Source organism: Arachis hypogaea, chromosome 13 (assembly GCF_003086295.3).
Source record: "Arachis hypogaea cultivar Tifrunner chromosome 13, arahy.Tifrunner.gnm2.J5K5, whole genome shotgun sequence".
Taxonomy (NCBI): domain Eukaryota; kingdom Viridiplantae; phylum Streptophyta; class Magnoliopsida; order Fabales; family Fabaceae; genus Arachis; species Arachis hypogaea.
Window position 1 is genome coordinate 139810948 of NC_092048.1, and position 27206 is coordinate 139838153.

At 37.7% G+C, this 27206-nt stretch overlaps 4 protein-coding genes and 1 long non-coding RNA gene across 6 annotated transcripts; 4 read left to right on the top strand and 1 right to left on the bottom strand.

Moving 5' to 3' along the window:
* Positions 1-1758: 1758 nt before the first annotated feature.
* On the top strand, positions 1759-3091 carry LOC112792171 (large ribosomal subunit protein P3z). The gene is made up of 2 exons (XM_025835301.3): positions 1759-2439; positions 2746-3091. Exons 1-2 carry the CDS (start codon positions 2242-2244, stop codon positions 2905-2907), a joined length of 360 nt encoding a protein of 119 aa, XP_025691086.1. The 5' UTR covers positions 1759-2241; the 3' UTR covers positions 2908-3091.
* A 3544-nt stretch (positions 3092-6635) lies between these two features.
* LOC112792172 (eukaryotic translation initiation factor 4B2) lies at positions 6636-10544 on the top strand. The gene is made up of 3 exons (XM_072212846.1): positions 6636-8168; positions 9547-9981; positions 10207-10544. Exons 1-3 carry the CDS (start codon positions 6997-6999, stop codon positions 10229-10231), a joined length of 1632 nt encoding a protein of 543 aa, XP_072068947.1. The 5' UTR covers positions 6636-6996; the 3' UTR covers positions 10232-10544.
* A 9661-nt stretch (positions 10545-20205) lies between these two features.
* On the top strand, positions 20206-22469 carry LOC112792175 (GDSL esterase/lipase At3g26430). Of its 2 annotated transcripts, none has more exons than XM_072212847.1 (4): positions 20206-20346; positions 20877-21116; positions 21322-21531; positions 21602-22469. In XM_072212847.1, exons 1-4 carry the CDS (start codon positions 20322-20324, stop codon positions 22297-22299), a joined length of 1173 nt encoding a protein of 390 aa, XP_072068948.1. In that variant the 5' UTR covers positions 20206-20321; the 3' UTR covers positions 22300-22469. The 2 variants fall into 2 exon arrangements, with proteins under 2 accessions (XP_072068948.1, XP_025691090.1); XM_025835305.3 differs by lacking the exon at positions 20206-20346 and adding an exon at positions 20593-20751.
* On the bottom strand, positions 20644-21875 carry LOC112792176 (uncharacterized). The gene is made up of 2 exons (XR_003197361.3): positions 21737-21875; positions 20644-21515 (listed from the first exon to the last, which is right to left on the bottom strand). It is a non-coding gene; the product is annotated as an uncharacterized lncRNA (long non-coding RNA).
* A 1-nt stretch (position 22470) lies between the features above and the next one.
* Positions 22471-26247, top strand: LOC112792174 (chloroplast sensor kinase, chloroplastic-like). The gene is given in 10 exon segments (XM_025835304.3): positions 22471-23044; positions 23123-23296; positions 23399-23719; positions 23999-24064; positions 24153-24221; positions 24353-24445; positions 24768-24982; positions 25270-25543; positions 25637-25691; positions 25694-26247. Coding segments are annotated over 10 exon segments (1770 nt in total). The 5' UTR covers positions 22471-22591; the 3' UTR covers positions 25744-26247.
* Positions 26248-27206: the final 959 nt, after the last annotated feature.

Genomic DNA, 27206 nt, shown 5'->3' on the forward strand with positions numbered 1-27206 from the left:
AACAACCGCAGTAGCAGCAGCATGAGACAGGTTAGAACAGAGGGATGCAGGACCAAAACAGCGCACGACAGCGATAACAAGACGCCTCCGTCAATGGAATTCATGCTGCGGTGGCAATGGAGTCCCAGCACCCTTATCATTACCAGGAAGAGGCAGGGTGGTAGAAGAAGAGGGGCAGCTGCGGTAGCAAAGGAGAAGAGAAGCATGGAGGAATCAGTGGACAAGGCCACTCTTCAAAACATGATCAAGAATCGTGAGTATGCTACTAGATTCAAGGAAAACAAATAATACTTACCCCTTTTTCAAAAATTTTTAAAAATTTTTTATGTTTTATATATTTTTATTTGATATTTGTAAAATGGAAATTCTTATGTTAAATGAGGTTTAATATTTCCGAGAATCTCACTATTGGGGGTTTTAAAAGTTGAGTTAAAAAAAATATAAATTAAATTTAAATTGAGATTTTTCTTCTCTTTTATTTTATGTTTAGCCTTTGTCTTACTTATTGATTAAGTTGGATGACTGCATGTTGAAAAGAAAAATCTCAACTTTTATTTTATTTTATTTTTTATCCTGCAGTCAGCCAATTTAATACAGGCTAAGTATATGTTTCTATTTCTTCCAACTTAACTATTAATGCCCTTCAATAGTGAGATTTTCAAGAAGAATGAACCTCACTTACCACATAAGAATTTTTATTTTTCAAACATCAAATAAAAATATATAAAAAATAAAACTTTATTAAAAAATTTTTTGAAAAAAGGGATAAGTACTTGTTTGTATTCCCTGAATCTAGCAGCAGATTCACGATTCTTGATCATGCATCTCTGCTTCTGAAGAGTGGTCTTGTCCACTAATTTCTCCATCACCCTTTTTTTCTTCTTTGCCACCGCAGCTGCCACTCCTCCTTCACCATCACCGCCTCCTCTCCCTAATGATGGCAAAGGTGCTGAGACTCCACTTGCCACTGCAACATGAATTCCATTGGCAAAAGGCTTAGCCGCGGAGGAGGATGAACATTCAACAGCGGACACTTGCAGGAACTAATGAGGAACAGTATGATGATTATAAAAAGGAGCAATAGCGGTGATGTCGTCATCAGTGACGACAGCATTTTTGAGAGGAAAGCCTCAAAGATAGAGAAAGAAGCGGAGGGTCATCACGAAAAGAAACAGCAAGCAGTTAAAACGAGGGCTTAGTTCTCAAATTCTATGAGGCAATTTTAAAATATCAAAAGATTTGTATCTTTTACTGTAATTCTTAACAAATTATAAATAAATTAAATATAAACTATTAGATCGTTTATCAATCTAATTCAATGTTTTAAATTTTATGGTGCATCAGATAAGCTCGGAATGTTTGGGCTTATTTTAGACCGTTCCATTAAATTATGTCTTGTGTATATAATAACTCTTTGATAAGTAGTAAATTTTTAAATGTCTTATGATGAACTAATCATTGACTTATTAGTATTAGGATTGAAAGATAATGTAAGAAATGAAAAAAATAAAAAATTTCTTATAATGTTTCTTAAAATGAAAATACTAAGCACCTTTAATTAGAATAGAAGGCAAAAAAATGAAATAAAATAAAATCATGTTATTTTGGTTGTGTATTCTAGCAAGGAGCTGAAATAGTGAAACTGAAATCTAAAGACATTAATTTTGTTTTTGTTCCCCTTACAAACTCATCCCATTGTGTGTAATAAGCCCAAATATAAATGAAACGGAAACACTGTTTTATTTGTTACAGAAACCTGACGGATTTAGGTTTTAAATTTACGGATTTGTTGCTAAACTTGTAATTTTAGTTTTTGACTCGTGCCAAGCTCTTTTGTGTATGTGCAAAAATTTCTTGTGTGCTCTACACAACAAAGCACACTTGGCCAATCACCCAAAAAAAAAAAGGAAAAAAATACTGAATTGGGAACAAAATAATCTGCGTTTTTTACCTTTATTCTTTAAAGCTAATTATTGGTCAAATACAAAAAAAAAGGAGCTAATTATTGGGTCTGACTTGATTGGTTAATTTATCAATCGGATTTGAGGAACAAATTTAGGGTTAGAAATGGAAGAAGAAGCTCTTGAGGGACGAAATGGTCTTTTCAGGTAAAACCGGAATGAGGGTTCCAAAATCCGATAAATAAACCATGTAATCAAGTGAGAGTGCCGTTCACTGGGAACATCTCCAATTAGGGTTTTGATTATTTCGAACACACAGAGAAGCCATCCGCCATCAGCGATGGGAGTATTCACATTCGTTCTCCGCAAATCCGGCGCCGAGTGGACTGCGAAGCAGCACTCCGGCGACATCGAGGACTCCGCCTCCTCCACCTACGACCTCCAACGCAAGCTCGTCAATGCCGCTCGCGCCGCTGATTCCTCCGGCGCCGTTCAGTCCTCTTTCTCTTTCGTTTCTCCCTCCTCTGCTGTCTTCCAGGTATACACCTTCATCCGAAGCGAAAAGCTAGGGTTTATATTTGTGTTCCTTTCAATCTTAGAATTATAATGCAGTGACTTTATGTGATGTTGCTAATTTAGTTTAGGTTAACATTATACTTGATGATTAATGTGCATGTCATTTGTTAGATCCTACTCATATATTTACATATATTACACTCTAGTATGCTTGATCTTTAATTCTTTGGTTATATAGTGTGGTTTTCATTCTCTTTTGAGAGTTGTGTTGACTAATAGAGTGTGATGCTTTTGTGAAATTCTTGGTACCTGTGTTGTTTCTCTTCAGGTGGTTGTGGGTGGTGCAGTCTTCGTTGGAGGTGGTGCTGCTGCTGCTGCTCCTGCTGGTGGTGCTGCCGCAGAGAGCGCTGCCGCCCCTGCTGCCGAGAAGAAAGAAGAGAAGGTCGAGGAAGAGGAAGATGAAGATTTTGGAATGTCACTCTTTGATTAAAGAATTCTCGTTTTACCTGAATTTAGCTCACAAAAAGGTCTTTAATCTTCAATGCTATTAATTGTGTTATCGTAGTACCATTTTTTGTGTATTGGCTTGCAACAGATTTTATACTCTTCGATCAAATATTTTTGCTGTGATCCCAACAATTTTGTTGTGCTTTATTAATGTTCTTTACTCAAAATGATTAACTGTGCTTTTTACCATTGCGCCCTGGAAACTTGAAATTTTGCGATTCGTGCTGATGCCTTCTACATTTTAGTATTCTCCTGAACTATATTGATGTGATTTCCCTAAGAAAAATGTCTTAAGAGTGAATAGATAAAAATACACACGAAAAGAGCGTAGAAAAGACAAAAGTACATCTTAAAAGTAGGGCTGGCAATATATACCTTACCCGCGGGTACCCAATCCGGTCCAACCCTCGGATAGGGTAGGCCAACCAACCCATTGCAGGTAGCGTAGAGCTCGGTCCGGGTATGTTTGCGGGTATGGTAGGATACGGGTTTAGGGTGTATCCTACCCTATCCTACTCGCAACCCCATATATAACAAATATTTTATAAAAATTAAGTATATAGTGAAGGAGGTGAGAGTTAAACCTACCTCTCTCATGTAATGATTTGTAATAAGTGAGAAACTACTAAACTAGTTAGTTAATTTAATAATTTAAAGCATTAGTTTTTATTTTTTATTTTATTAATATGTATGAAATTTGGAAAGATTGAATTTTATATTTGCTTTGAAAAAAAATTAAAATTTATGCGGATTAGCGGATAGAGTAGGGTAGGGTTTAGAATTTTAGGGTGCGAGTAGGGTTAGGGTTGAAAGATTCTCAACCCGCAGGTAGGTAGGGTAGAATTTTAAAGAAATTTTCAACCAGCGGGTAGAGTTAGGATAGAGTCCAAACCCTACCCTATCCTACCCATTGCCAGCCCTATTTAAAAGATTAGAAAATAGTCCAATACAGCAACTGGAAATATAATATTTTTGAGCTGTCAGCATAGTGATTCGAGGGATTACAAAGTCTAATACACCACTCGAACACCACTCGAAGGGCAGTTTTGACTTGTGGAAATAATATTTAGGGTATGTCGTACTATTTATAATCATTTGAGTGTGTACTTTTGTCTATTATATACTCTTTCAGTCTTTTGTATGTATTTTTGTTCATTTGCATATCATCATTGAACAATCACTGTAAGAATTGATTGTTTTTTAAGATCTCTAGACAATAGAAAATACTTGCTCTTTACTACATTCATTATTCAGAAGTATGTTTATAAAATTTGATAGTTTATATCATTCTCTTTTCTTGATATGACCCTCCATGTATTTTGTTTTACGTGGCAAATGTATTTGCCAATATGATTGAAAATAAAAGGAAGAATGTAGTACGGTCATACGGATCTTCGTAAAATATATAATTAAGTTAGCGTGTGATGTAATGGAGTAATGTTTGGTTGACATCAATCAAACTTTTTCACAAATTGCCACTCACTATTAATGTGGGTGACTTTTTTTTTATGCTCCGTATTATTTTCAATGGTGTATGTCACCAAATGGTTGAAGGCAAAGTGATTGGATGTATATTTTCACCAAGAGAGCCCAGCCTGAGGAAAGAAGGGAGATATTTGAAAGTTTGAAGGGTCGCCAACTATCCATTGCCATGAAATTTTTATGACCACTCTCTCCTTTGTATCACCTGCCTCACTGATGATAATCTTTTTGCCAAATCAAGTAACTTGAATACAACCAGATCAGATTCAGAAGGTTATGGTTCAAGTAACTAAAGGAAGTTTCAGTAGATTTGCTGAGTGGCGACTACTTCGCTCTCTATTACCTCTCATTCGCCTTGATGCCCTGTTTTTGGGTAAGAACAATTGCAGAATCTAACAAAATTACAAAAGCAATCTGACGTATTGGTCGGTTTGTCACCTTGCTTTCTTTTCATAAAACTCGACCTGATTCCACCCCAAGAATATTCCCAACGAATATGCTATTGATTTCTTGCAAGCTGGATTTCAAGTTTTCAACCAATTTGGGTTGAATCATCACATACGCTAAGACGAGGAGAGAAAAGGGGAAGGAACGGGGGTGGTGGGGGAGGTATGTGAAGTTTTCAAACAAATAATAATGTCCAGTATAATCAATGCCTAATAAGTTATTAAGCAAGAAATTTATTTTTAAAGCATATCCAAAGCCCAGTGCTAGTATAACCTTTCTCACATTAAAGTATTGTCCTTTTTTTTTTTTCTACAAGAAGAATTTACATTACTGTAACTTTTTTGTGGAGTACTTGAGATTCTCCTGGTGAATGTTATGATCTTGTTGTTGAGGCATTACGTTGGAATTAGTTGAGAGGCTTTGCAACCAATCCTCAGCAGGTAAATATTGTGACAGGTAATAAACTATAATTGAGTACTATTAGCAAACTGGAAAATCATAGGTTTGATGGTGAGTACTAATCATTTGCTAATTAAAGAGACCGCAAGTTTGGTGACCAATAATAACGGAGCAAAGTTTTTTCGACATAACAGAGGCAATGAACCAGATAGTTTAGACTTATAAAAATGTTATATGTAAAAAAAATTAATCACTAAATTAATTATTATTTATTTATATATAAATATAAATATTATTTAACTCATTGTTAATATGTTATTTCTTATACTTTAACATGTATTGATATGCATATATCATGATTGTTAACTTTAAATTCATCCACTTCAAGACCAAACTTACATTATTTTGGGAGAAGGAGGGTGTTTTTAAAGTAAAAATTGTCAGTAATTTGACATTAGAAGGGAGCCAATAATTAATAATTATATGGAAAAAGGTTTGAATTGTCTCACCATTCTTTTCTCATATTGTTACTGTAACAATGTTTACACCCCCCTTTTTTTCTCTTATTATAAGTGTTGGTGGTTGGCCTTTTTTTTATAATCAAATTAGCATTTCCCAAAATAGACTTACTTTGAAATTATTTCTCTGTGAAATATATTATTTATCTATATATTCATCAATTAAATTATATGTACAAAAAAAAAATCAACTAATAAATTAACTATTTGTATAAAATATATATTAAAATATAAAATACATATTAAAAATAAATTAAATAATATATATTTATATATAAATATATAATAATTAATTTAATAACTAATTTTTGAAGGACGCATAAAATTTTATATATTCATATAGTATTTCATGTTGCTGCAAATTGTCGTCCATCGGTCAAACAAGAAAACCAATGGAAGAAAGCTATTTATTAATCCATTAAACAAAATAATTTATTTGACGATTGACGGTATATTAGAGAATTTGTTAGCTCTAAATATCCCTGTGCTAATTTAGGGTGTTAATTTTACTAATGAAGACCAAGCACTATGATATAAAAAACTATGACTTAATAATATTAAAAGCCTAAGGTCATCATCATGAATTAATAAAAAGGGCAACATCTATCAGGCAATCCACTCCAATAATCAAAATCTAATGCTAGTATTCACTTCCATTTCACCCATTCATTTACGCTACTTAGCCTTTTATGCTCACCAAAAGTAGTTAGCATTTTAATTAGCACGGTTGCTAAAGGCGCCAGAGCGTTAAACGCACACTATCACAAAATATCAAGAAACAAAAAGAAGCAAACATAAAACTGTGGGAGAAAATTACCAGTAGATCAATATCAATAATAACGTTTTTCATAAGGTCGGTAGGAGGATCTTTAATTAACGTTTAACTGTTTAAGGCCCGTAAAATGGTGTTTTTCTTTTTCCAAAATAGAAGGAACTGCGTTTGTGATTCCATTACCTGATCCGCGCGTGACGTCACTTCATTTGAGGCACATAGAACTCAACTTGCGCACCCTCCATTTTCTCATTTGTTTTCGTTTCATCGAATCATCTTTTTGGTTCGTTCTCTCATCTCCCATCTTCTCCGCATGTTCTCGGAGCACCGGCTCCAACTAACGGAGCCCCGTTTCACATCTTAACCCAAGAAACTTTAATTAAGACAAATAACACACACTCTTATCCTTTCTTTAATTTTTCTTTTATCAGATCGCGAGAGATATTCACCCAACATGTCCAAACCTTGGGGCAATATCGGAAACTGGGCGGCGGAAGCTGAACGGGCCGAAGCGGAGGAGCGGGAGGCCGCCGCCGCTGCCGCCGCCAACCCGCAGGGCTTCCCAAGCCTCAAGGAGGCCGTTAACGCGAAGCCTAAGAAGAAGAAGATGACGCTATCGGAGTTCGCAACCTATACTTCCGGTGGCGGTGGTGCGTTGGAGTCCAAACGCTTGACGCAGGACGAGATGCTCAGTCTCCCGACGGGGCCGAAGGAGCGGTCCGCAGACGAAATGCAGTACAACCGGCTCGGCGGCGGGTTCTCATCCTACGGTCGCTCCGGTGGGTCTTCGATGGGTCGCTCCAGGGACCGCGAAGGGAACGGCGAGGGTTCCTGGGGCGGAGGGAGGAGATCGTTCGGCGGATTGGAAGATGAGCGCAGGGGTCCGAGTCCTAGGGTTTCAGATATCGACCAACCTTCCAGGGCTGACGAGGTGGATAACTGGGCCTCGGGGAAGAAATTGCCCTCGTCTTTCGATTCCGGCCGGCAGAATAGATATAGTTCTCTTGGCAGCGGCGGAGGCGGTGGTGGCATTGGTGGCGGAGGCGGAGGTAGTGGATTTGGTGGTAGCTCTAGAGCTGACGAGGTAGATAATTGGACATTTGGAAAGAAGCCTGTTCCCGCCAGATCTTCAACTTTTGGTTCCGGTTTTCGCGATTCTGGCGGGGAGCAAGATCGCTGGTCGAGGGGACCACCACGAGGGGAGCAGTCGGATCGCTGGTCGAGGGGACCAGTGCGCGAGGAGCGGCCAAAGTTGGTGTTGGAACCACCGAGAGGCGATGCTTCTGCCAATGAAGTACCGGTGGTGAAAAGTAATAAGCCGAACCCTTTCGGTGCGGCGAGGCCGAGGGAGGAAGTTTTGGCAGAGAAAGGAGTGGATTGGAAGAAGCTGGAAACAGATTTGGATGCGAAGAAGTCTACTAGTCGGCCTTCGAGTGCACACTCCAGTAGGCCTTCCAGCGCCCAATCCAACCGCTCTGAAAGTCTCGGGCCTGCTGAAGCTGTGGCAAAGCCCAAACCCAAGGTGAATCCTTTTGGGGACGCCAAACCCAGGGAGCTTTTGCTGAGGGAGCGAGGTATTGATTGGCGGAAGGTTGATCTTGATTTGGAGCATCGCGCTGTTGACAGGTTTGTGCTGCATTTCCCTTCTTTATATCTTGTTTGCCAGTGATCTTCATGCTATGATTTTCGTTAGCAATAGTTGATTGAGTGTGCATTTCAACACTGGCACTGGTGATGCGGTAATGGTTTCATTTTCTAGAACAGTGGACAGTGTTGCTCCATCTTTTGTGCCTTTTCATATTTTAATATGTTTTTCTGTCTTTTCCATGTCTTCATTCAAAATTGTAGTGTAAGTTTGTAATAGTTGCTAGCCTTTTCATCAGCTTTTGCTTTATTAGTGATAATGACAAACTTTTTGACAGGCTCTAAGGAATTTAAATTGTCATGTTTGGTGGTATGGAATTATGGATACACAGAAAATTGTTGGGAAGATAGTAGTGTTTCACTTCAGGTGGATTTCTTTTGGTCGAATGAGAGATTAGGGATTAGAGATTTTGGAATATCAAGGATAATCCAGCAACAGCTTTCAGTAGCAGCGTGTGGTTAAAGAACACTAACTCTTGCATGGAGAAGAATCATAGAAGTCCACGTAAGAGTGTAAATCAGATAGTGGATAATCCAATAACTTGAGATAGAGGGAGACCTTGAGAAACATTGCTTAAGCTATTAAAAGAGACCTAAAATTTAATAGTTTGAACAATAAACATGATTCATGATATATCAAATCGGCATTAATGAGACAATGTTTGTGTTTTTTGTGGTTCCGAAAAATAAATTCAATTTTAAAACATCAAATTGCCATTAATGAAGCAATGTGTGTGTTTTTACTTTTTATTGTTCTGAAAATAACCTTATGTTTAATACTCTTTTTGTCTTGTTTATAAACAATTTGGATCATTATACTTTACGTGAAAGACTATGATGTGGGGAAAACAAAGGTCATGTGACTTCTTTTTGGTGGGTTCTGTTATTTTTCGCTGGTTATATTTGTATCAAGCTTTAAGATGTGTAATAACTAGTATGGTTAAGCTTGAAAGAAAATATTGGGATTTAAGGCTTTTCTTTGGTCAGAGTATGCTAAGGTCATTTAGTGTTACTGGTAGTGGGGTTGACCTTGTAGAAGCAGTAACACTGCCTAATTATTGAAATAAATATAGAAGTATTGTATTAAGTTATTTAATCACCTCTATATATGAGTATTCAGTGCATTGTTAAGTCATCATTCGCACTCCTTTTTTGCCATAACTCTATTATTCCACAAATTACTAATAATTTTAGTTTTGAATCTTCTATACTGTTCTCACTGTTGGTTATCCATCTTGTCATGCATAAAATTGCTGTGAAGTTGGGTATAATGAATTAGATCGTGCTTTATTTGCAACTTATTGATCTATCAAATATACATGTTATGTTAACATCCTTGACTTCTTGAGGAACATTTCAGGCCTGAGACAGAGGAAGAAAAATTATTAAAAGAAGAAATTGATCGTTTGAGGAAGGAAGCTGAGAAAGAGTCTACTATAAATTCGAATAAAGAATCTTCAAATGAGACTGATGCAGAACAAAGCAGTACACAAGAAATATTATTGCAGAAAGAGAGGGAGCTTGAACATCTTATACGTGATTTGGATGACAAAGTTCGTTTTGGGCAGAAAGCTGTTGAAAGGCCAGGTTCATCGGCAGGAAGGTCTGTTGTTTATTCTGATAGGCCACATTCTCGATCAAGCTCAATCTCAATTGAGGATTCTAGAGGTGAGTCTGCAGACAGACCTCAATCCCGTGGCACAAGTGATACATGGGCGGGTCCTAATGATGACCAAAGATCGTATCGAGGAAGCAAGGACAGGAGAGGGTTTTTGAGCAGCAGAGACGTGAATAGGTGAGAATACACAGCTGCATTGCTCTCTCTCTCTCTCTCTCTCTCTCTCTCTCTCTCTCTCTCTCTCTCTCTCTCTCAAGACACAAGTACACATTTTCAGAATTCAGTCCTGCCACTCATGTTTGAATTTTGCATATTTTGTCTGTGACTTTCATTATTCATACATATATGCCTTGTACATTTTTGCTCTGGGCCCAAGAAGTGCTGATATTTGCCATCTTACAGGTCAAGGTCAAGAGAGAGATGGTGAACAGCAGTTTTGTGTGGATTAAGAGTTATCCTCAACTTTTGATCACCAGAAGCTGATACTATTTTGTCCTTTTACTTGCCTTTCTAATCGTTTTGTTCATTACTCCAGGAGTTGGAGCAACAATCATTGAGTACTGGCACTGAAACTTTTGCCTTGTCTATTGTTACATCTTGAAACGTTGTAAATTTGATTTTGCCCCCCTTCTGGTAATTTTTTGGGTGTCTGGTTGAAGGCAGATAGCCTGTAATTTTATTAGGACTTCATTTTATTGAAGATTATGAAACTTGCTAGTTAACGTGATTTTGTTCTGATATTCCACTTTCTTTTCCCTCTTCTTATATCTTCTTATTTGATGTTTTGATATTACTACATTAACACCCCCCCCCCCCCCCTTCCTTTTTCCCCCTCTCTCTTCCCCTTTTTTCCCTCCCATTCATTCAGTTTTTGCAAAATTGGTTTGTATGATCACGGAATTCAAGCAATTCCCAAGCGGTCTTGATGTCAGTTAGTATTTTGCGAGCAGTCTTTTTTATTCTACAGCGTGGTACAGTCTCCCGCGTCTGGTTCCACCATGAAAGCATGATAATTGCATCTCAATGCCAATAGCATTCGCCACAGCCCCGTCTGTCTATACACTAATGAGTTACCATTGTTTACCCGTGAGTTCCTGTACATGGTTGTCGTGGCGGTTGTATCACATATAGGATTTTGAACTTTGAAGTATGATATCTTAAAAGGTGATGACTAATATGAAGATTTAGAAATTGTCTTTCGCTAATGATGCTGATGCTGAGATAGAATTTAGAGAGTGCAACACATGTGGTCCGGTGAAATACATCTATACCTACATAATTTCCACCTCAAAAGTTAATCAAACGGTCGTGGACTTCTATCTTCAGCAGAAGACGATTTGGAAACTTTCGTTCGAGTAACCGCGGTCTTAAATTTTCTTTTTTTTTAAACAAAAAGTTCAATATAATAAAATAGAGCATAAAAAAAAAGTACCGATAAAATAAATTAATTTTTAATTATTTTGGTAATGTCATCAATAATCCAAAAGATTAAATATCACTCAATTTTTTGTAATTTCTAATAACTTGTTGATTACTTTTACAACACCTATTTTTTTAGAGTAAATATCTTTTTCGATCCTTGTCTTTTTTGAAAATTGACTAGCCGCATCCTAACCTTTAAAAATTGACGAATCAGTCCCTGTCTATTTGCTCCATTAGACACATTGATCCTTCCATGGTTCCCTCGCTTGAAACTGTAACGGTGAACAGGTAACTTGACATGTACACATCAGCTGAATTTGTTAGGAAAATTTGGCCCCTGCCTAGTCATCAAAACGTCGTCGTTTGAAGAAAAGGAGAGACGCGCATTTTACTGACCTTCTCCCCCTCTTCGAACCCTAACTCAAGTAGCAATCATGAGTGACGCAGAGCTATCCTCAACCGCTCAGACCCGTCGTGGTTGGAGGAAGGGTAGGATGGGTTCGAGTAATCCTAGTGGAGGGAAGAAGGTGAAGTTTCAACACTCTAAATGCAAGTGTGGAAGTTATGCAATCATGCAAGGATCTGCAACTGCCAAAAATCCAGACAGGATCTTCCTCGGTTGTTGTCATTATCGTGTAAGTGTTCCTCCATGTTTGATTATTGTAGTCAATTTGCCTTTGTGCTTGAACAAATAGTCTTCATGATAACTGCAATTGCAGACAGAACGACCTCACTGCAATTACTTCATGTGGCTGGATGAGTTGATTTTTTGTCATTTTGCATATGAGGAAGACATTGATGTAAATGAAAGAATGTTGATGCTAGAGAACAAGTTTGGGCAATTGGAGCACAATGTGGGTTTGGCAATTGAAGGAAATTCAAAGAAATGGAGTATTGGGTTTAGGGTCTATGTCATGGTAGCCATGTTGATTGTATTAGCAGTAGTGAAATACGTTGTACTCTAGGACATAGATTGTATGTTGTTGTAGTATGGGATGTATGGTTAATGTTAATATATGGAAAGTTTGCTTTTGGGTATGTAGTTACTATGTTCTATTTGGATGGATTGTGATTTTGTTGTTTTAATGATAATCTAATTTTGTGTAATAGTTACGGATCTATGAAATCCTAGACAGTGTGATTTATATCCAAAAGCAAAGGAATTTCATTTGTAATGCTATACACATAGGCATAGCTTAGTCTACTGATGTATCAGCTGGAAACAAAAAAATGTTTTGTTGAGCTAAATATTTACTCCCTAAACAAAAGGTCACTAGTAGTGTGCTACATACTTTAAGTCATTAAACAACAGGTCTAGTCTTTAATACATTGTGGATCCATAACAAAAAAATAAAATAAAATAAAATAAAAGACACCAATCCTATGCTGCTGTAACCATATGTATGAGTTGGTCATTTTATCGCTGGTGGCCTTAAGCAATATCTTCTCTTGGATACAGAAGGTTTTTCAGTCTTGGTGTGGGGACAAATTTGAAGGTTGGTGCAGTTCCTAAACCAGTCTCAGCCGTATTGTTCTGTTGTTTCGAACCTTGTGGTGTTTTGTTGCTACTCACATCCATTGTTTGCCTTGTTTCGGATTGTGCTCCATGGTTGACAGGGTTTGGGTTACTTGGCACTGAAGGTCCAGCATTGGCATCAATTCTCTAATGAAAAACACCAAAAATCATATTCATAATTGGAATAGAGGGCTAAAAATTTGTTACAGTGCATTAGTTGTTTGACAAATAAAAAAGATCTCTAGTTATAGTGGTGCAGACTGTGAAAGTGGGATCTCCACTCTTGGTTCTTCAAGTTGTGTGAGGGTGGTCCTCACTTTGGGAAGTTTTTCTTCTGTTTTTTTTTTTTTTTTTTTTTTTTTGCCTTAGCTTGATATGGACAATAAAAAAAGAAGTGTCTTTCAAGTAGGACTTCAGTCCATATCAGTTTTCTATCCAACAAAAAAACTAAATCTAGAATAGCAAAAAGGGGTACCACTGGGTCTAGGGGTGTCACAACCACGTTGTTGATTCCACTTGATTCAACTCCATCCAAAATTTGTGCAAAATAAATTATAAATTGAAGGACAAGTTTAGTTGTTACCTGTTAATTGCCAGACATTGCAGGCACAAGTTTGTCTCTGCAAGTTGACAGCAACCCTAGTTTGGTGTCTTTGCACTTCAAACAACACTCTGGCATCATCCTCAGCCCATTCTGCAGTCCATTTGTTGTTCTCTGGTATAACATACTCATCTAATCTTAATTGTTGAACTAGAGCCAACTTCCTAGTGCACCTGCCTAATCTGTGTTTATGCCCTGCCATCTTGCGCATAATGTAGCTCCTAAGCTCTTCGCACATACTTAAAATCGGTTTGCCCCTGTACTCGACAATTTTTGCGTTCCACACTTTGCACATGTTGTTCGTAATGTTGTCTGCCTTAGGGCCGTGACTAAAATATGCCTTGCTCCATGCAGCTGCTTCGAACTTGTTTAAATACTCATAGGCTGCATTGTTCACCTTTTTGATAAGCTCCATTGAGTTTCTGAAGTCTTTCATTGTTGTGCTCCGAGCAGCCTTCTAGACCAACCCCTTAGTATGCTTGTCTTTAAAATACTTGATGAAATTTTTCCATATGTGGAGCACACAATTTCTATGGTGTGCTTACAGCATAATGTCATGCAATGCATTAGCCAGTCCCTTTAAAAAGATACACACATTGCAAATTTAGATAAAACCATCCAAGCTAACATAATCAAACAGTTGAGAAGAGGAAACTTAATACCTTTTGTTGATCAGACATGAAGTTCCATCTATGCTTAGTGACTGGCCCGATATCATCTTGCAATATGTTCAAGAACTATCTCCAAGAGTCAGTGTTCTCAGATTCAACCACAATAAAGAATATAACAAAAAAGTGGTTGTTTGCGTCCTGTGCAACAGCAGATAGTAGGTGTCCACCAAAGTAGCCTTTTAGGAAACAACCGTCCAACCTAATCAGAGGCCAACAACCCGCCTTAAATCCCTTCTTACATGCGTCAAGAGATATGTATAACCTATTAAAAAGTGGACGCCCTTCTGATTGTGGGATTACATCAACCATTCCAGTAGACCCCGGATTGCTTATATGAATTTCATTCATATAGTTATGAAGCTTGCCATATTGTTCTCGCTCCTTACCAACTGTCTCCTCTCTAGCAGCCTTTAAAGCTCGAGTAATCATCTTGTAATTTACATGGACATTATAGTCCTGCTTCATATGCTCTAATGCCTCTTTTGGTGTCATAAGTGGTTGGGTTAGCAGCCTCTTAACCAGTTTGCTTGTGACCCAAGCTTTTGTTGCCATATTACTGCTCATATTTCTTCCACAGTTGTGCTCTCCATAGAGTGTCATAATCTGATAGCAAAGACTCTGGCTGTTATAGGAACAGAGCACAAGTCAAGGACAATCCTCCTCAGCACATTTAGCTCTAAGTCTCTTAGGTTCATTCTTCAAATATTGCAGCTCCTTACCCTCAAACACAAAATAGTCTTTCAATGCTTGCTTAAACTGCTTCATAGTAGTAAATTGCTGGCCTATCTGGAACTCAACCTCACCATACTCAGCTTCCTCACTAAAATCAGGATATCTTGGTCTATCCTCATCCTCTTCACTAGAAATGGGAGAGTTAAATGCCTCAGATTCATATTCATAGGGCTTGTCAATGTCTGAGTCCACATCTTCATTACTAGGATCTGAACTGGCCTATCCCTTGCCTCTGGAGTTGGATCCACCCCACCTGGCCCATTACCTGCTTTAGTGTTAAGCCCACTACTTGGCACATTACATCCTCCTTCTTGAGACAAGATATTTTTTGACTCTTTCAACATATCTTTTTGCCCTCTTCTTCTTAGTCCTAGGAGACAATTCCTTGTCATCAATACCACTAGGTGGCAAATTACTCTTTTTCTTAGGAGTATCTGGCTTTTCAACACTCCTCTTCTTAGCAGACTTGTGTTCCACATTCATTCCACCCTTTTTACTCTTGCTCACAGGCTTCTTCTTGGCCTTACCTTCTTCACCACTACTGCTACTACTGGATTCGAAACCAGGTGGAGGGGGTTTGTAGAGCTCATCTTCAGTGGTCTCATATCCATCATCAGAAGAGGAAGAATCAACTTCAACAGCTTCATCCATTGTCCTGCCTCTAGCAACATAATTTGGCTTGCTAACATTGTGTTCAAAATAGATCACAAGCAAATTAGACTCCATATCCTCCATCTTTTTATCACACATCTGATTAATCTCCTTATCCCCCCTAAGAACATGCAATCCATATTCCAAGTCAGGGCAGTACCATCATACCAATAAACCTCTTTGTAGCTAGTATACCCTAAACCCGTAAACATTTCCACCAAGTCCTTGAAGTTAACATAGTCTATATCTAACAGAGGAAATGTCTCCACCTTTCCATTAAAGTAGTGCAACACTCCATTAGAATCCCTTTCGAACCAACCCTCATGGTGAAAAATAGGGACAATTTCATATGACATTGGCCAGAAGAAAAATGTGCAACACTTTTGATTAACTAATTACTATAATCATCCACACCAATCATAACCAATGACAGTGACTAAGGGTATCAAAAAAAGATTACAAAAACCCAAGTTTACAAATTACAACCAACTCAGAAAGTAGCGAACGAACTAAATCACACTAACCTTAGTAGCGCTGTCAACGGCTCTGTCAACAAAGCCTTCGCCACCTCCTCGCTGGAACTCTTAGTCAGCTTGAGTTGGAGGGAAACATTTCGCTTTCTTAGGGTTAGGATGTAATTTTGTGTTCGAAGTGGGGGTGATTTCCCTACTGAAGCTACATGTAAGGGGAGAAGGCCACTAAAACGCGCGTCTCTCCTTTCCTTCAAACGACGACATTTTGATAACTAGGTAGGGGCCAAATTGTCCTAACAAATTCAGTTGATGTGTACATGCCAGGTCACCTGCTCACCGTTACAGGTCAGCGTTTTCCATTGAGTTTCAAGTGAGGGAGCCACTGAAGGGTCGATGTGTCTAACGGAGCAAAATAGGGGCCGATTTGTCAATTTTTAAAAGTTAGGGTGCAGCTAGTCATTTTTCAAAAAGGACAGGGGCCGGAATGGGTATTTACTCTTTTTTTATTCCTGAAGATTCTGTCATTCCTTTTCAACCAAGTACTCTGAATGATAACAACAAAACCAAACCCACCAACATTTTATTAATTTGACTGCACGATTGACCCCTGAACCACGTAAACTTACGGTCATTCAGTTTTTATATCCACCAGTTCCATATCCTGTGTCCATGTTTTAAAGTCCTCTGCTGTTGCTACTAACACACTAGCGCCTTTTCTTTCTTCTAACCTCACAACCTCATTGAAAACACCCATGTAGCAAAGAGGAACTTGACATATTCTCGATAAAAAATTCAACTCTTCCCACACAGCAAACTTCTCCTCCCTTGTATGTGCACCATATACCAAGCAAATCGCATAATGAAAATTATTGTTTGTCAATTCTCCTTCTATACACAACCATCTCTCCCATTTGTAACAATTACTCAACCTAAACATCATATCATCCTACATTATAATAAACCTCCGAAAGCACCTTCCAATCCCACAAATTTCCAACTTACCGCATCATTATCCCAAAATTGCACTACATCAAACTTAGTAATCATCTCATTCTTTGTCTCTATCAATCCTAACATATTCACATTATTTTTAAACTTAAATTTTTTACCATTCTCCACTTTTCAAGACCCCCTAAACTCCTCACATTCCATGAATTAAAATTTTTTAAAAACTTTATTACACACCTTATTCCGATTTTTGGGATGACTCTTTCTTGCTTTCTCTTTCTGTTTTGCTTGCTTTCTTTTTTGTGCCAATACTTCATTTTGAGCTTGGAGAATAGCCATAATGTCCTCATCCTCATCATATAAAACAGCTCCTGATTCGATCATGGTTTCAGCCATATCTTTATTCCAACTTCCTCCGTACTCATCTTGATTAGTTTCATCGTTTGCATCCTGCTTTGAGTCCCCTAAATCTTCCAAGTTCCTTACTGCCCCTTCATCCTCCAACATAGTTTCCTCTACCACTGTATTCTCATCCTCTAAATGTCAATCATACACCGCATCATCCCTCATCAGGCATATGCCAATATGCTGCTTACCACACCCATCCATGCTAGCATGGATCTCATTAACTACACTTGGTGGAATGTTTCCATCCGCTGTGCTGTTCGGACAATTTTTCGCACCTCTGCCAATCTTCTTCCCGGCTTGATTTTGCTCGTTAGGTGCATTAGGGCTTCACGCTCCTCAATACCCTTCACGCCATCAAACTCAGCGCGGACATTATCACCTTCACCACCAACAGCTAACTTTTGTGCTGCTCACAGATCCGCCTTGTCTGCGTTGTTCAGCGTGGTATTGACCCCTTCATGAACTCCATCACCAGCCATGCCCCTCTTTTCACGGTCGCCTGCAACAACCAGCAATGAAGCCCTTTTAAAACACACAACGACGTACTCTCCGTCGCACCACACAGCCACTTCACTGCCACACCCCCACTAACATATTGGGCCTTATATCCGTTTATCCCCATATTACCAAGTTTTCGTTCTTTCAAAAATTGCTTCGTCACTGATTGTTTGAGATCCCATAGATTCAACACTCACCATAACTGTCGGATACACAAAAGAATTATCCATTTGCGTTTTCAAAAAACCCCTCGTGCCACTCATCCAAATCGTCAACGGCAATTACTTTTCTATCCTTGTCATGCTCTGCCTCTGCCTCCTTCCCGTAGCCCCTGCGGCATCATTACCACCGCATCCCATCCCAACTCCAACCGTTCTCTCTTCTAGTTCTTCACTTCCATGGTGTTTCAAGACAACTCTCCCTTTTCCGTTCACCTCAATATCCTTTTCTTTAATTTCAGTTTTCAATTAGGAGACTCCCTGTCATCTTCATCGTCCACAATGATTTTTTTTCGGACATCAATCCTCCTCCTAGGGCTTGAAGTGAGTCGAGTTGAGTGAGTTAGACCAAGTTCAAGCTCGGCTCACGAAAATTAAGCTTGACTCACGGTTCGACTCATTAACAATTGAGCCTATTTTGTAAGCTCAAACTCGGCTCAACGAAAACTCACGAGTTGACTCAAATAATAGGAACATAATCTATAATTCTATATCAATAAATTATAACTTATATAAATTAAAATATTAAAAAAATAAATTTAATATATTGTCTATTTATCATTATAAATTTTTTATTTATGTTCTACATCAAAATTATATATAAAAAATGACTATAAAATTTTAAACAATTAAGAACATTAATATATATGTAAAATTATATATTACTATTTTACAATATATATATATATATAATTATTAATACGCATATCCTATATGCATTTAATCTATACTTTTAATGTTATATATATAATCGAGTCAGTTCACGAGCTAATGAGTTGAGCTTATCCAAGCTCAAACTTGGCTCATTTAATTTATGAGCTCAAATCCAAACTCAAACTCGACTCCTTAATTTATGAGCTCAAATCTATACTTAACCTCGTCCACAAAAATCTCTCTACTCCTTAATCGCATTCCATTCATCTCCTTAAGGTAGCATTTGGTGGAGAGACAGAGATTGAAAGACTAAGACCGAGAGACAGAGACTAAGAGACAGAGACAGAAATAAATTTCAGTATTCTGTTTGGTGCAAAGTGAGAGACAGAAATAAAAATAAGAATGAAACTCTAATTTAATTTGTACAAAAGGTAAAATTGGAATTAATTAATTGAAATGAGGGTATTTTATGTATAAAATATTATTAAAGTTTCAGTTTCTATCTCTAAAAATTTCAGTCTCCTGTGTCCTCACTTTTTGGAGGTACTAAAATACTGAAATTTTAGGGGCAGAGACAGAAATTTTAGTATCAGTCTCTGAGTCAACAAACATGATACTGAGTTTCAGTCTCTCAGTCTTTGTCCTACCTCAAAACAAACACTACCTAATGGCCTTTAGTATTCCTCTTTTTGTAATATACTTGATGAAAACAAATAGATGGATCTGACCATACCTCTTCTTACGTGTCAAAGAGATGTCATTTATCTTTCCTGTCCACTTGAATATATGAAACAATTTATTTTTCAAAATATTATCCAGTAAATTATCCACAAAAATTGTGAATGATTGGGTGCTTGTTTGGGTACTATTTTTTGATAAAAATATATTTTTTTAATAATTTTTTTTATTTTTTAGTGTGTTTAACAAATTTTTAATAGTAAAAATACCAGCATATTTTTTTGAGAAGTTATAATTTATATTTTTTTAAAAGATTTTTTTCTTAAAAAATGATATGTTTTACCTAATAAATAAATAAAAAAAGTATTTTTATATTATTACACCCAAACATAATTAATAGATAAAAAAATCTTTTGCATAAAATATCTAAACATAAATTACTTTTATTTTTTCATATGATTTAAAAAAATATAACTCAATTTTTTTTTTCATAAACTTACCCAAATAAACCCTCATTCTCTTGTCGGAAATACGCTTCTTAGTTCCAAATCTTTTCCAACATAGAGTTATCTAACTTTATCCCACCTTATATTATGGAATACGATGAATATGTACTTTCATATTCGAAATAAGAATCTCACCGTCATCTTAAAATTGTTTATGTCAATAGTTGTGTTCTGAACCGAGTCTAAGTCCACAAAAAGAATAAACGACTTATGTAAGCCGAAGACATAAAGTCCTAAGGTTCATATGGATTGAATTTTGTAACTCAAGAGATCTTGAGAAAGTTACACGAATCAAGACAATTAAAGGAAAATGTATAAATTCATTAAAACGGTTATTTGTGATACTGTAGAAATTTATATTTCATTAACAAACTAATGAAGGCATAAAGCAGTTATCTAGATATATTGATCCTATAAACAGAGCTAGACAAAAAAAGAGGTACACAATTTAAATCTACATCAATCATTACTAAATATCTGTCTATTCATTTAGGTATTGGTGTGTTTGTGTAAGTACCAACTCCAGTTCCTACACCAGAAAATGATGAGGCCAAGTTACCTAATTGGTATGTTTACGAAACTTACGAACAAGCTGGTGTTGTTTAAGAAAAGTACTAAAAAGAACGTAGTTGGTGTTGTTTAAGAAAAGTACTAAAAGAATGTTTTGAATTATTTGTTTATGAAAAAAAATCAATTTTTCACTGAAGAGTGAATTGTGTTTTCCAGGATTATAGAACAAAATTGATAACGACTTAATTCTCCCTGATGCCCTTAGCCACGTAGCTATACAGCCACTTATTATAAGATCAGTTGCATAAATCCATTTTTCTAACTTGTTGTCAAGATGAAAGATCCAATTGATATGGTGCCAACTCTTTTTTATATTAAAAAAAAAGAGCAGATGATAAATAAATGTTCCAATGACCCTCAGGAATATTTTTCAATGATCAAACATGTGAAGACAATCAAGGGTATGGACCTCTTTGTGTGTGCTTTTGTTTGACTAAATAATTGATGAAGTCAACACAGCCCAGTGTGCGAATAATTGCATTTTTTACATTTGAAATTGGAGCTCACCGTTTTGATATGGATCCAGTGGGAGAGAAGAAATGGAGACATATTTTGTCATGGATTGCAATATCAATGACGCTCGTTGTTGCAGTTGTGGATGGTAGAGAGTGCAGTTTTCCAGCCATATTCAACTTAGGGGACTCCAATTCAGACACGGGTGGCCTCACAGCAGCTTTTGGACCTGCGCCGCCCCCCAATGGAATCACTTTTTTCCACTCCCCTGCTGGACGCTTCTCCGACGGTCGCCTCATCATTGATTTCATAGGTAACTATGATTCTCATTAATTACACTAATCCGTTATGTTTCTTTTCTTTTTCCTTTTTTCTCTTCTTTGTGTTGCCTCTGTGAAATAATAAGAGGATATGGATCGGATCACATGTTTTACTAGATTACAGTTGTCTGATCTAGATCTGACAATCTTGTCTTTTGTTAATCAGAATCTGTGCTGTTTTGTTCCATATTTCTCCAGCTCAAAGCTTTGATTTGCCTTATCTGAGTGCTTACCTGGACTCTGTCGGCTCAAACTTCACTCACGGAGTGAATTTCGCAACCGCCGGATCCACTGTCAGACGTCAGAATACCACGTTGTTTCAGAGTGGATATAGCCCCATCTCCCTTGATGTTCAGTCTGTGCAGCTCTCTGAATTCAAAGCAAGATCCAAACTGGCTCGCAAGCGAGGTGATTTGCAAACATTAAAGTGGTTAGTTTATTAACGGAACCATCTATTGTAATCTGACTCATGTTATAGGAAGCGTGTTTAGGGAATTGTTGCCCAAGGAGGAGTACTTTTCTGAGGCTTTATACACCTTTGACATTGGCCAAAATGATATCACTGCTGGCTACAAGCTAAATATGACCTCAGAGCAAGTGAAGGCATACGTACCTGATGTTTTGACCCAGTTCTCCAATGTCATAAGGAATGTGTATGAGGAAGGTGGAAGGTCGTTTTGGATCCACAACACAGGCCCACTCGGATGCCTACCTTACATGCTCGATCGCTATCCAGTGAGTTCAGATCAAATAGACAAATCTGGATGCGCAAAACCCTTCAACCAGGTTGCACAGTATTTTAACCGTAAATTGAAAGACACGGTTATGCAGCTGAGGAAGCAGCTGCCCGAGGCAGCAATCACCTATGTTGACGTGTACAGAGTGAAGTACAGTCTCATAAGCAATGCCCAAAAATACGGTTTCAAGGATGGGGTGATAGCATGCTGTGGGGAGGGAGGGAAGTACAACTACAATAACGCTGCAAGATGTGGCGCCACCAAGGTCGAGAATGGAAAGAAGGTGCTGATCGCCAAGTCCTGCAAAGATCCAAGTGTCAGGATTATTTGGGATGGGATCCATTACACTGAAGCTGCCAATTACTGGATCTTCCAACAAATTGCCAATGGATCCTTTTCAGATCCACCCCTGCCTTTAAATATGGCTTGTAAATTTTGATCTTATTATTGTATGTGTACTAATAATTACCATGGACGTAGCTTTCATGGGATGATATGATATGTTAAAAGGAGAAACTTCGATAAGAATTGGCAAGTGCTGACAAACCGTACCAAATTGTAACTTTTGTGGCCACAAGTGGCTCATAAATGAAGTTTATTTTGCTTGCTTATCTAGAACCATAAATAATATCAAGTGTTGTGTGGTTATAACAATCAGCAACGGAAACTGCATCTGCAAAACACAAAAAAGCTTAGGAGAAGTAGCAAGGAGCACCCTAATCAAAATCCAAATGCCAGTCTCTGCCATAGCCACATCTTCTTTAACTACCACGCTATCCTCCCTCTGTAACTGTAACTGCAATAACAGTAACAGTAACCGTAGCCGATTATTCCGCAATTCTGTCTTCTTTCCTTCCTCCACTTCCCTCGCTAAACCCTCCTGCTGCTTCCTCCATACCACTCTTAATCCCAACACCACTAACCCTAATTCCGACTCCGACAACTCTCTCCGCCACCTCCTCCGCCATGACGTCCACGACTCCCATGACTCCCCCGCCACCGTTACTTCCGCCGCCGCCATCTCCGCCGCTATCCGCAAGGCTTCCACCTCGCCCGTTGAGTTTGCTCAGCGACTCGACAAGGACAACCGAAGCGGACTCCTCCTCCCCAGCCCCGACTTCCAGAGGCTCTGCCTTCAGCAGCTCCACCTCTTCCGCAGGATCGTCCCCGAAGCTGTTCTCTCGGTTCGTTCTCCCTTTTGCTATATTCACTTTCGGATTCAATGTTGGAAGAGATTACTGAATGATAATGTGTTTGTTTAGGTTTATGTAAGGCCAGCTGGAAGTTATGTGATGGATCAGTTGGAGCTACGGAGGGTTGCTCTCTACCCTGGAGATCCTCAGCCTGAGGAAGACGGCGCCGTTGTCATTCTTGTTGGTCATTTCAACATCCCTGCCGGCTTGCGCGCCACCGAGGCTGCACTTTCCAACTTGCAGGTTTCTTGCCTTATACTCATTATCATTCACTCTGCTTCTATTCATAATTATTATTAGGGTGCTCTTCATTGTTGTATGTGCGTGAATGTTATTTCATTGTAGGTTAAATTTGTTCCGGAATGTAATGCTGTGGTTCTTCCCATGGTGAAACATCCGTTTGTTGTTGGTTTCTTGGTTGCCGAGCTTCCTGTGTTGGAGGTGGAAAGGAGTGACCAGCCTCAAAGTGGTGCTCGTGATAGCCGAATCTCTGTTGAGGAAGCTTATTCTTTGCCTCCTTTTTTGGATATAGACAAGAAGTCGTGGGAAATTCAAACTCTTCGAGTCCAGGATGAGCCGGTTGGTATGTACAACTTCACTCCCGAACAACGATCGAATGCCATCAACATTTCACAATCTCTGGCCATGGCGTATGTAATGGATCAGGTTTGCATACTGTATCTTGCTCTTTTGAACATGACTCTAGCTCATTACTATTTGAATATGAAATGCTAGGATGTTCTTAAATTGCTTGTGCACTGCTGGAGTTGCCTTATTCCAATTTGCTAAACATATGCTACTTGAAAATATGATTTTTTTAAATAAGTTTAAAATCATTCATCAATTACTTTATTGAGTGAGACTGACTCTTAGGCGTTAGGCATGCAGTGTAACTGCCTCTGATTGATTTTTGCATTACTGTACAACTTTTTGTTCCTTTTACAGAAAGCAATGTTACTTCAGCAATCAACATGGCAAAATAATGTTAGGATGGGTGACCTGGTCGAGCAAGTATGAGTTATTATTGATTGTTACTTTATCATTATTTTCTTCCTATTTTGGCCTGTACTAACATTTCTTCCACTAAATTTCTAAACAGATTCGTGGTCCTCTATCGAGCATTCAAACCTTAAGTAAAATCCTGTCTACTCAAACAAAGAAAAGTCAGGTTTGTACTTTCTCTAATTATAGTTGATGGAAACGTTACACGTCCTATCTAAGCATGGTTATAGGATGCCAATAGTATGCTGAAATCTGTTCTATGAAAGAAAACTGTCTTTTAAATCAGTAATTTGGCAGATTTCATATGACATTGTTGAGGATATCCTGGTGCAAGGTGATCGACTAAGAGATGTTTTGGAGCAACTCCAAGACGCTGTCTATTTGACAAAGGTACTTCTCTCTGTAATTTCTATATGCTGATAACCTGTTAATTTAGCCTGGGATATCTTCAAACTTGACAATTTTACTGTCTCTTCCTCTATCATTTAGTAAAGCCTTATGCTTTCTTGTATTATTTCCCACAACAAAGGATCCAAGACTGGTTAAACATAATTTATTGCTCAATTGATCTATAAGAACACGAGCCTTCCTCTACATTGAGATTTTGACTTAGAGTTTGAGCATGTATGCCCTTTAAAATGATTCTTTCCTTATTTGAAATTTCTTTATATGTATATATTGTACTGAATGAAGATTTTTGTCCAATTTGCAGGCTAATATAGTACGATACAATGAAGAAGCAATCAAGAAAATGAATGGTTCAACTCACATACTTGCTGAGTCGTCAAAATCTCAATTATTAAATAGTTTTCCAAGGGATGGGTCAACAAATAAAATGAATAATGAGTCGCATTCTTTAGCTACTGCCCATGATATAGAGATGCCCCTTCCACCTTTGGCTCTAGCTCCATTACAACCAGGAATCAGGTAGGTTTAGTTGGTTGATTATTAATTTAATAATGCACGTGGTTCTTCACTTCTTTCGATGATGTTATGTTCTCTTCCTGTGTATATTTTTTTTCTTTTTGGTCCATTTGGTGTATATCCCCTTCAAGATGGAAATAAACCCATCAATAATATCTTGTATATTTAATTTAACTTCCTTATTTCTTTTGGTATTCTGTTTTTGGCCTTTAGATATTTATTTCTCTCCTTTTTACAATTGGTTTATTTCTGTTTTTCTTTTGCTTACGGTTTTCTGTTATGTCAGGAAGACCATGCAGTGTTTCTGAAGTATTGGCAGACCTGGTTGATGCTGTGAAACCTCTAGCCCAGAATCAAAAACGTGTAGTAGAACTAAATGAGCTCTCATCACATTTGCTAGCTGCTGTAGAAGAACCTGCTTTACGCCAGGCTTTCAGCAATCTTATCGAAGGTGCTTTATTACGCACACATGTCGGGGGAAAGGTTGAAATCGTGTCTACTGCTGCACCGGCAGGAGGTGCCCTTGTATTCATTGATGATGATGGGCCTGATATGCACTATATGGTAAACTACTGAATCTCTTCATTTTGAGTCCATTCATACTGGCTTCTAGTTCTATTCAAAAATTTTGTGTTGGTTGCGATCTTTTTTCTGTAGACACAAAGGCACTCACTCACACCATATGGACAAGAACTCTTGGCCGAAGACATGATTGAAGACAACATGACATGGAACTTTGTTGCTGGGCTGAGTGTTGCCCGTGAGATACTAGAGAGCTATGGGTGTGTGGTGCGTGTTATATCACCTCGAACCAAAGATGCTCCTCTTGGTGCTGGTGGAACTCGTGTAGAACTCTGGCTTCCCTCTGCAATTGAAAGCACTGATTTGAGCCTTGCATCCCAAGAGGTATAGCCTCTATCTGAAGTTCTACAGAATGCATTCGAAAAGATTCAGCATCAGGATCATGCTTCACAAAGTGGAATGAATTACAGTAAGAAAATAAGGGGTGGTACATATTATATTGGTAGTTCTTAAATGAATCAGTGATGTGTATTTGGTCCTGTGTATAGCTCGTAAACATCGTTGTGGTACATAGTTCAGTTCGTTGTGACTTTACTGTTAGCCATATACACAATAAACAATGTATTGCATAATAGAAAAGAAAACACTGGTTGTGGTTTGAGACCATGCGCCTCACGCTTCAGCATTTGTACCGGATTTAAAGAATAGATGAACTTGTCTGAAGAATGATGATGAATTTGACAGCAGCCCTCCTGTGTTCAAGAGAAATTAGCTAATAATTAAATGAAATAATGATTTTTCGTGGATATATAAAAGTTTGCTTTTCAATTTTTTAGTACACACATATATATCAGTTCATGTAGGTTATAATATGAAAAAAAAAATTATTAATTGTGCATTTAATGGCATTTAATATACTAGTTATGGTTAAACTAATTAACATTTTGTTATGGTTATTATTATTATAACTAGTGGATTCATAGTCCAACATCCTCTTTTAATCTTGATCATATCTTTTCCCAGAAAAAAAAAAAAAAAAAAACAGAATTCCTTTCTTGATTTTGAATGAGTTGAGTTGAATCTAAACATTTCTTTCCTATTAAGTTTTTTATATAATTTTTTTTCTACAAGTATTTTCCGATTCGCAGTAATTATAGTCATGTTTGAAAGAAGTGTCGGCATTTAAAATATTCGACTTTTCAACCAATTTTCAGTCCATGGTACTCATGGATTAGCCGCCTAATATTAGACAAAGTGACAAACCTCGTTGATTTTAAGCACCTCGCTACCAGGTTTCCCATATTTTCTACAACTTATTTCTCCTAAATAATTAATTTACCAAGTACCATTCATCATGAACAAATTAATATGCTGGTTAAATACTGATGTAAATATGTAACAAGTTAGAATATGCCGTTAACTAGGATTCCTTTTTTCTTTCTTTTTTGGGTTTCTCCTATTATATATTTCCATATTAGCATAACTGACTCACTTACTTCACTACCATAAGATGAGCCGTAAAAAAGAAGAAAGGGATTAGGAATTGGTTGAGATTGAGAAGTCAGCTAACATTCATTCCCACCTAAATCCCTGCTTTGACAATTACACGAAACACCACCTCAACCTCACCCTATCTAATCTTTTTTATTTCCATGCACTTTTAAATATTATAAAAAATATTTAAATAATCTCTTTTACTTAATAA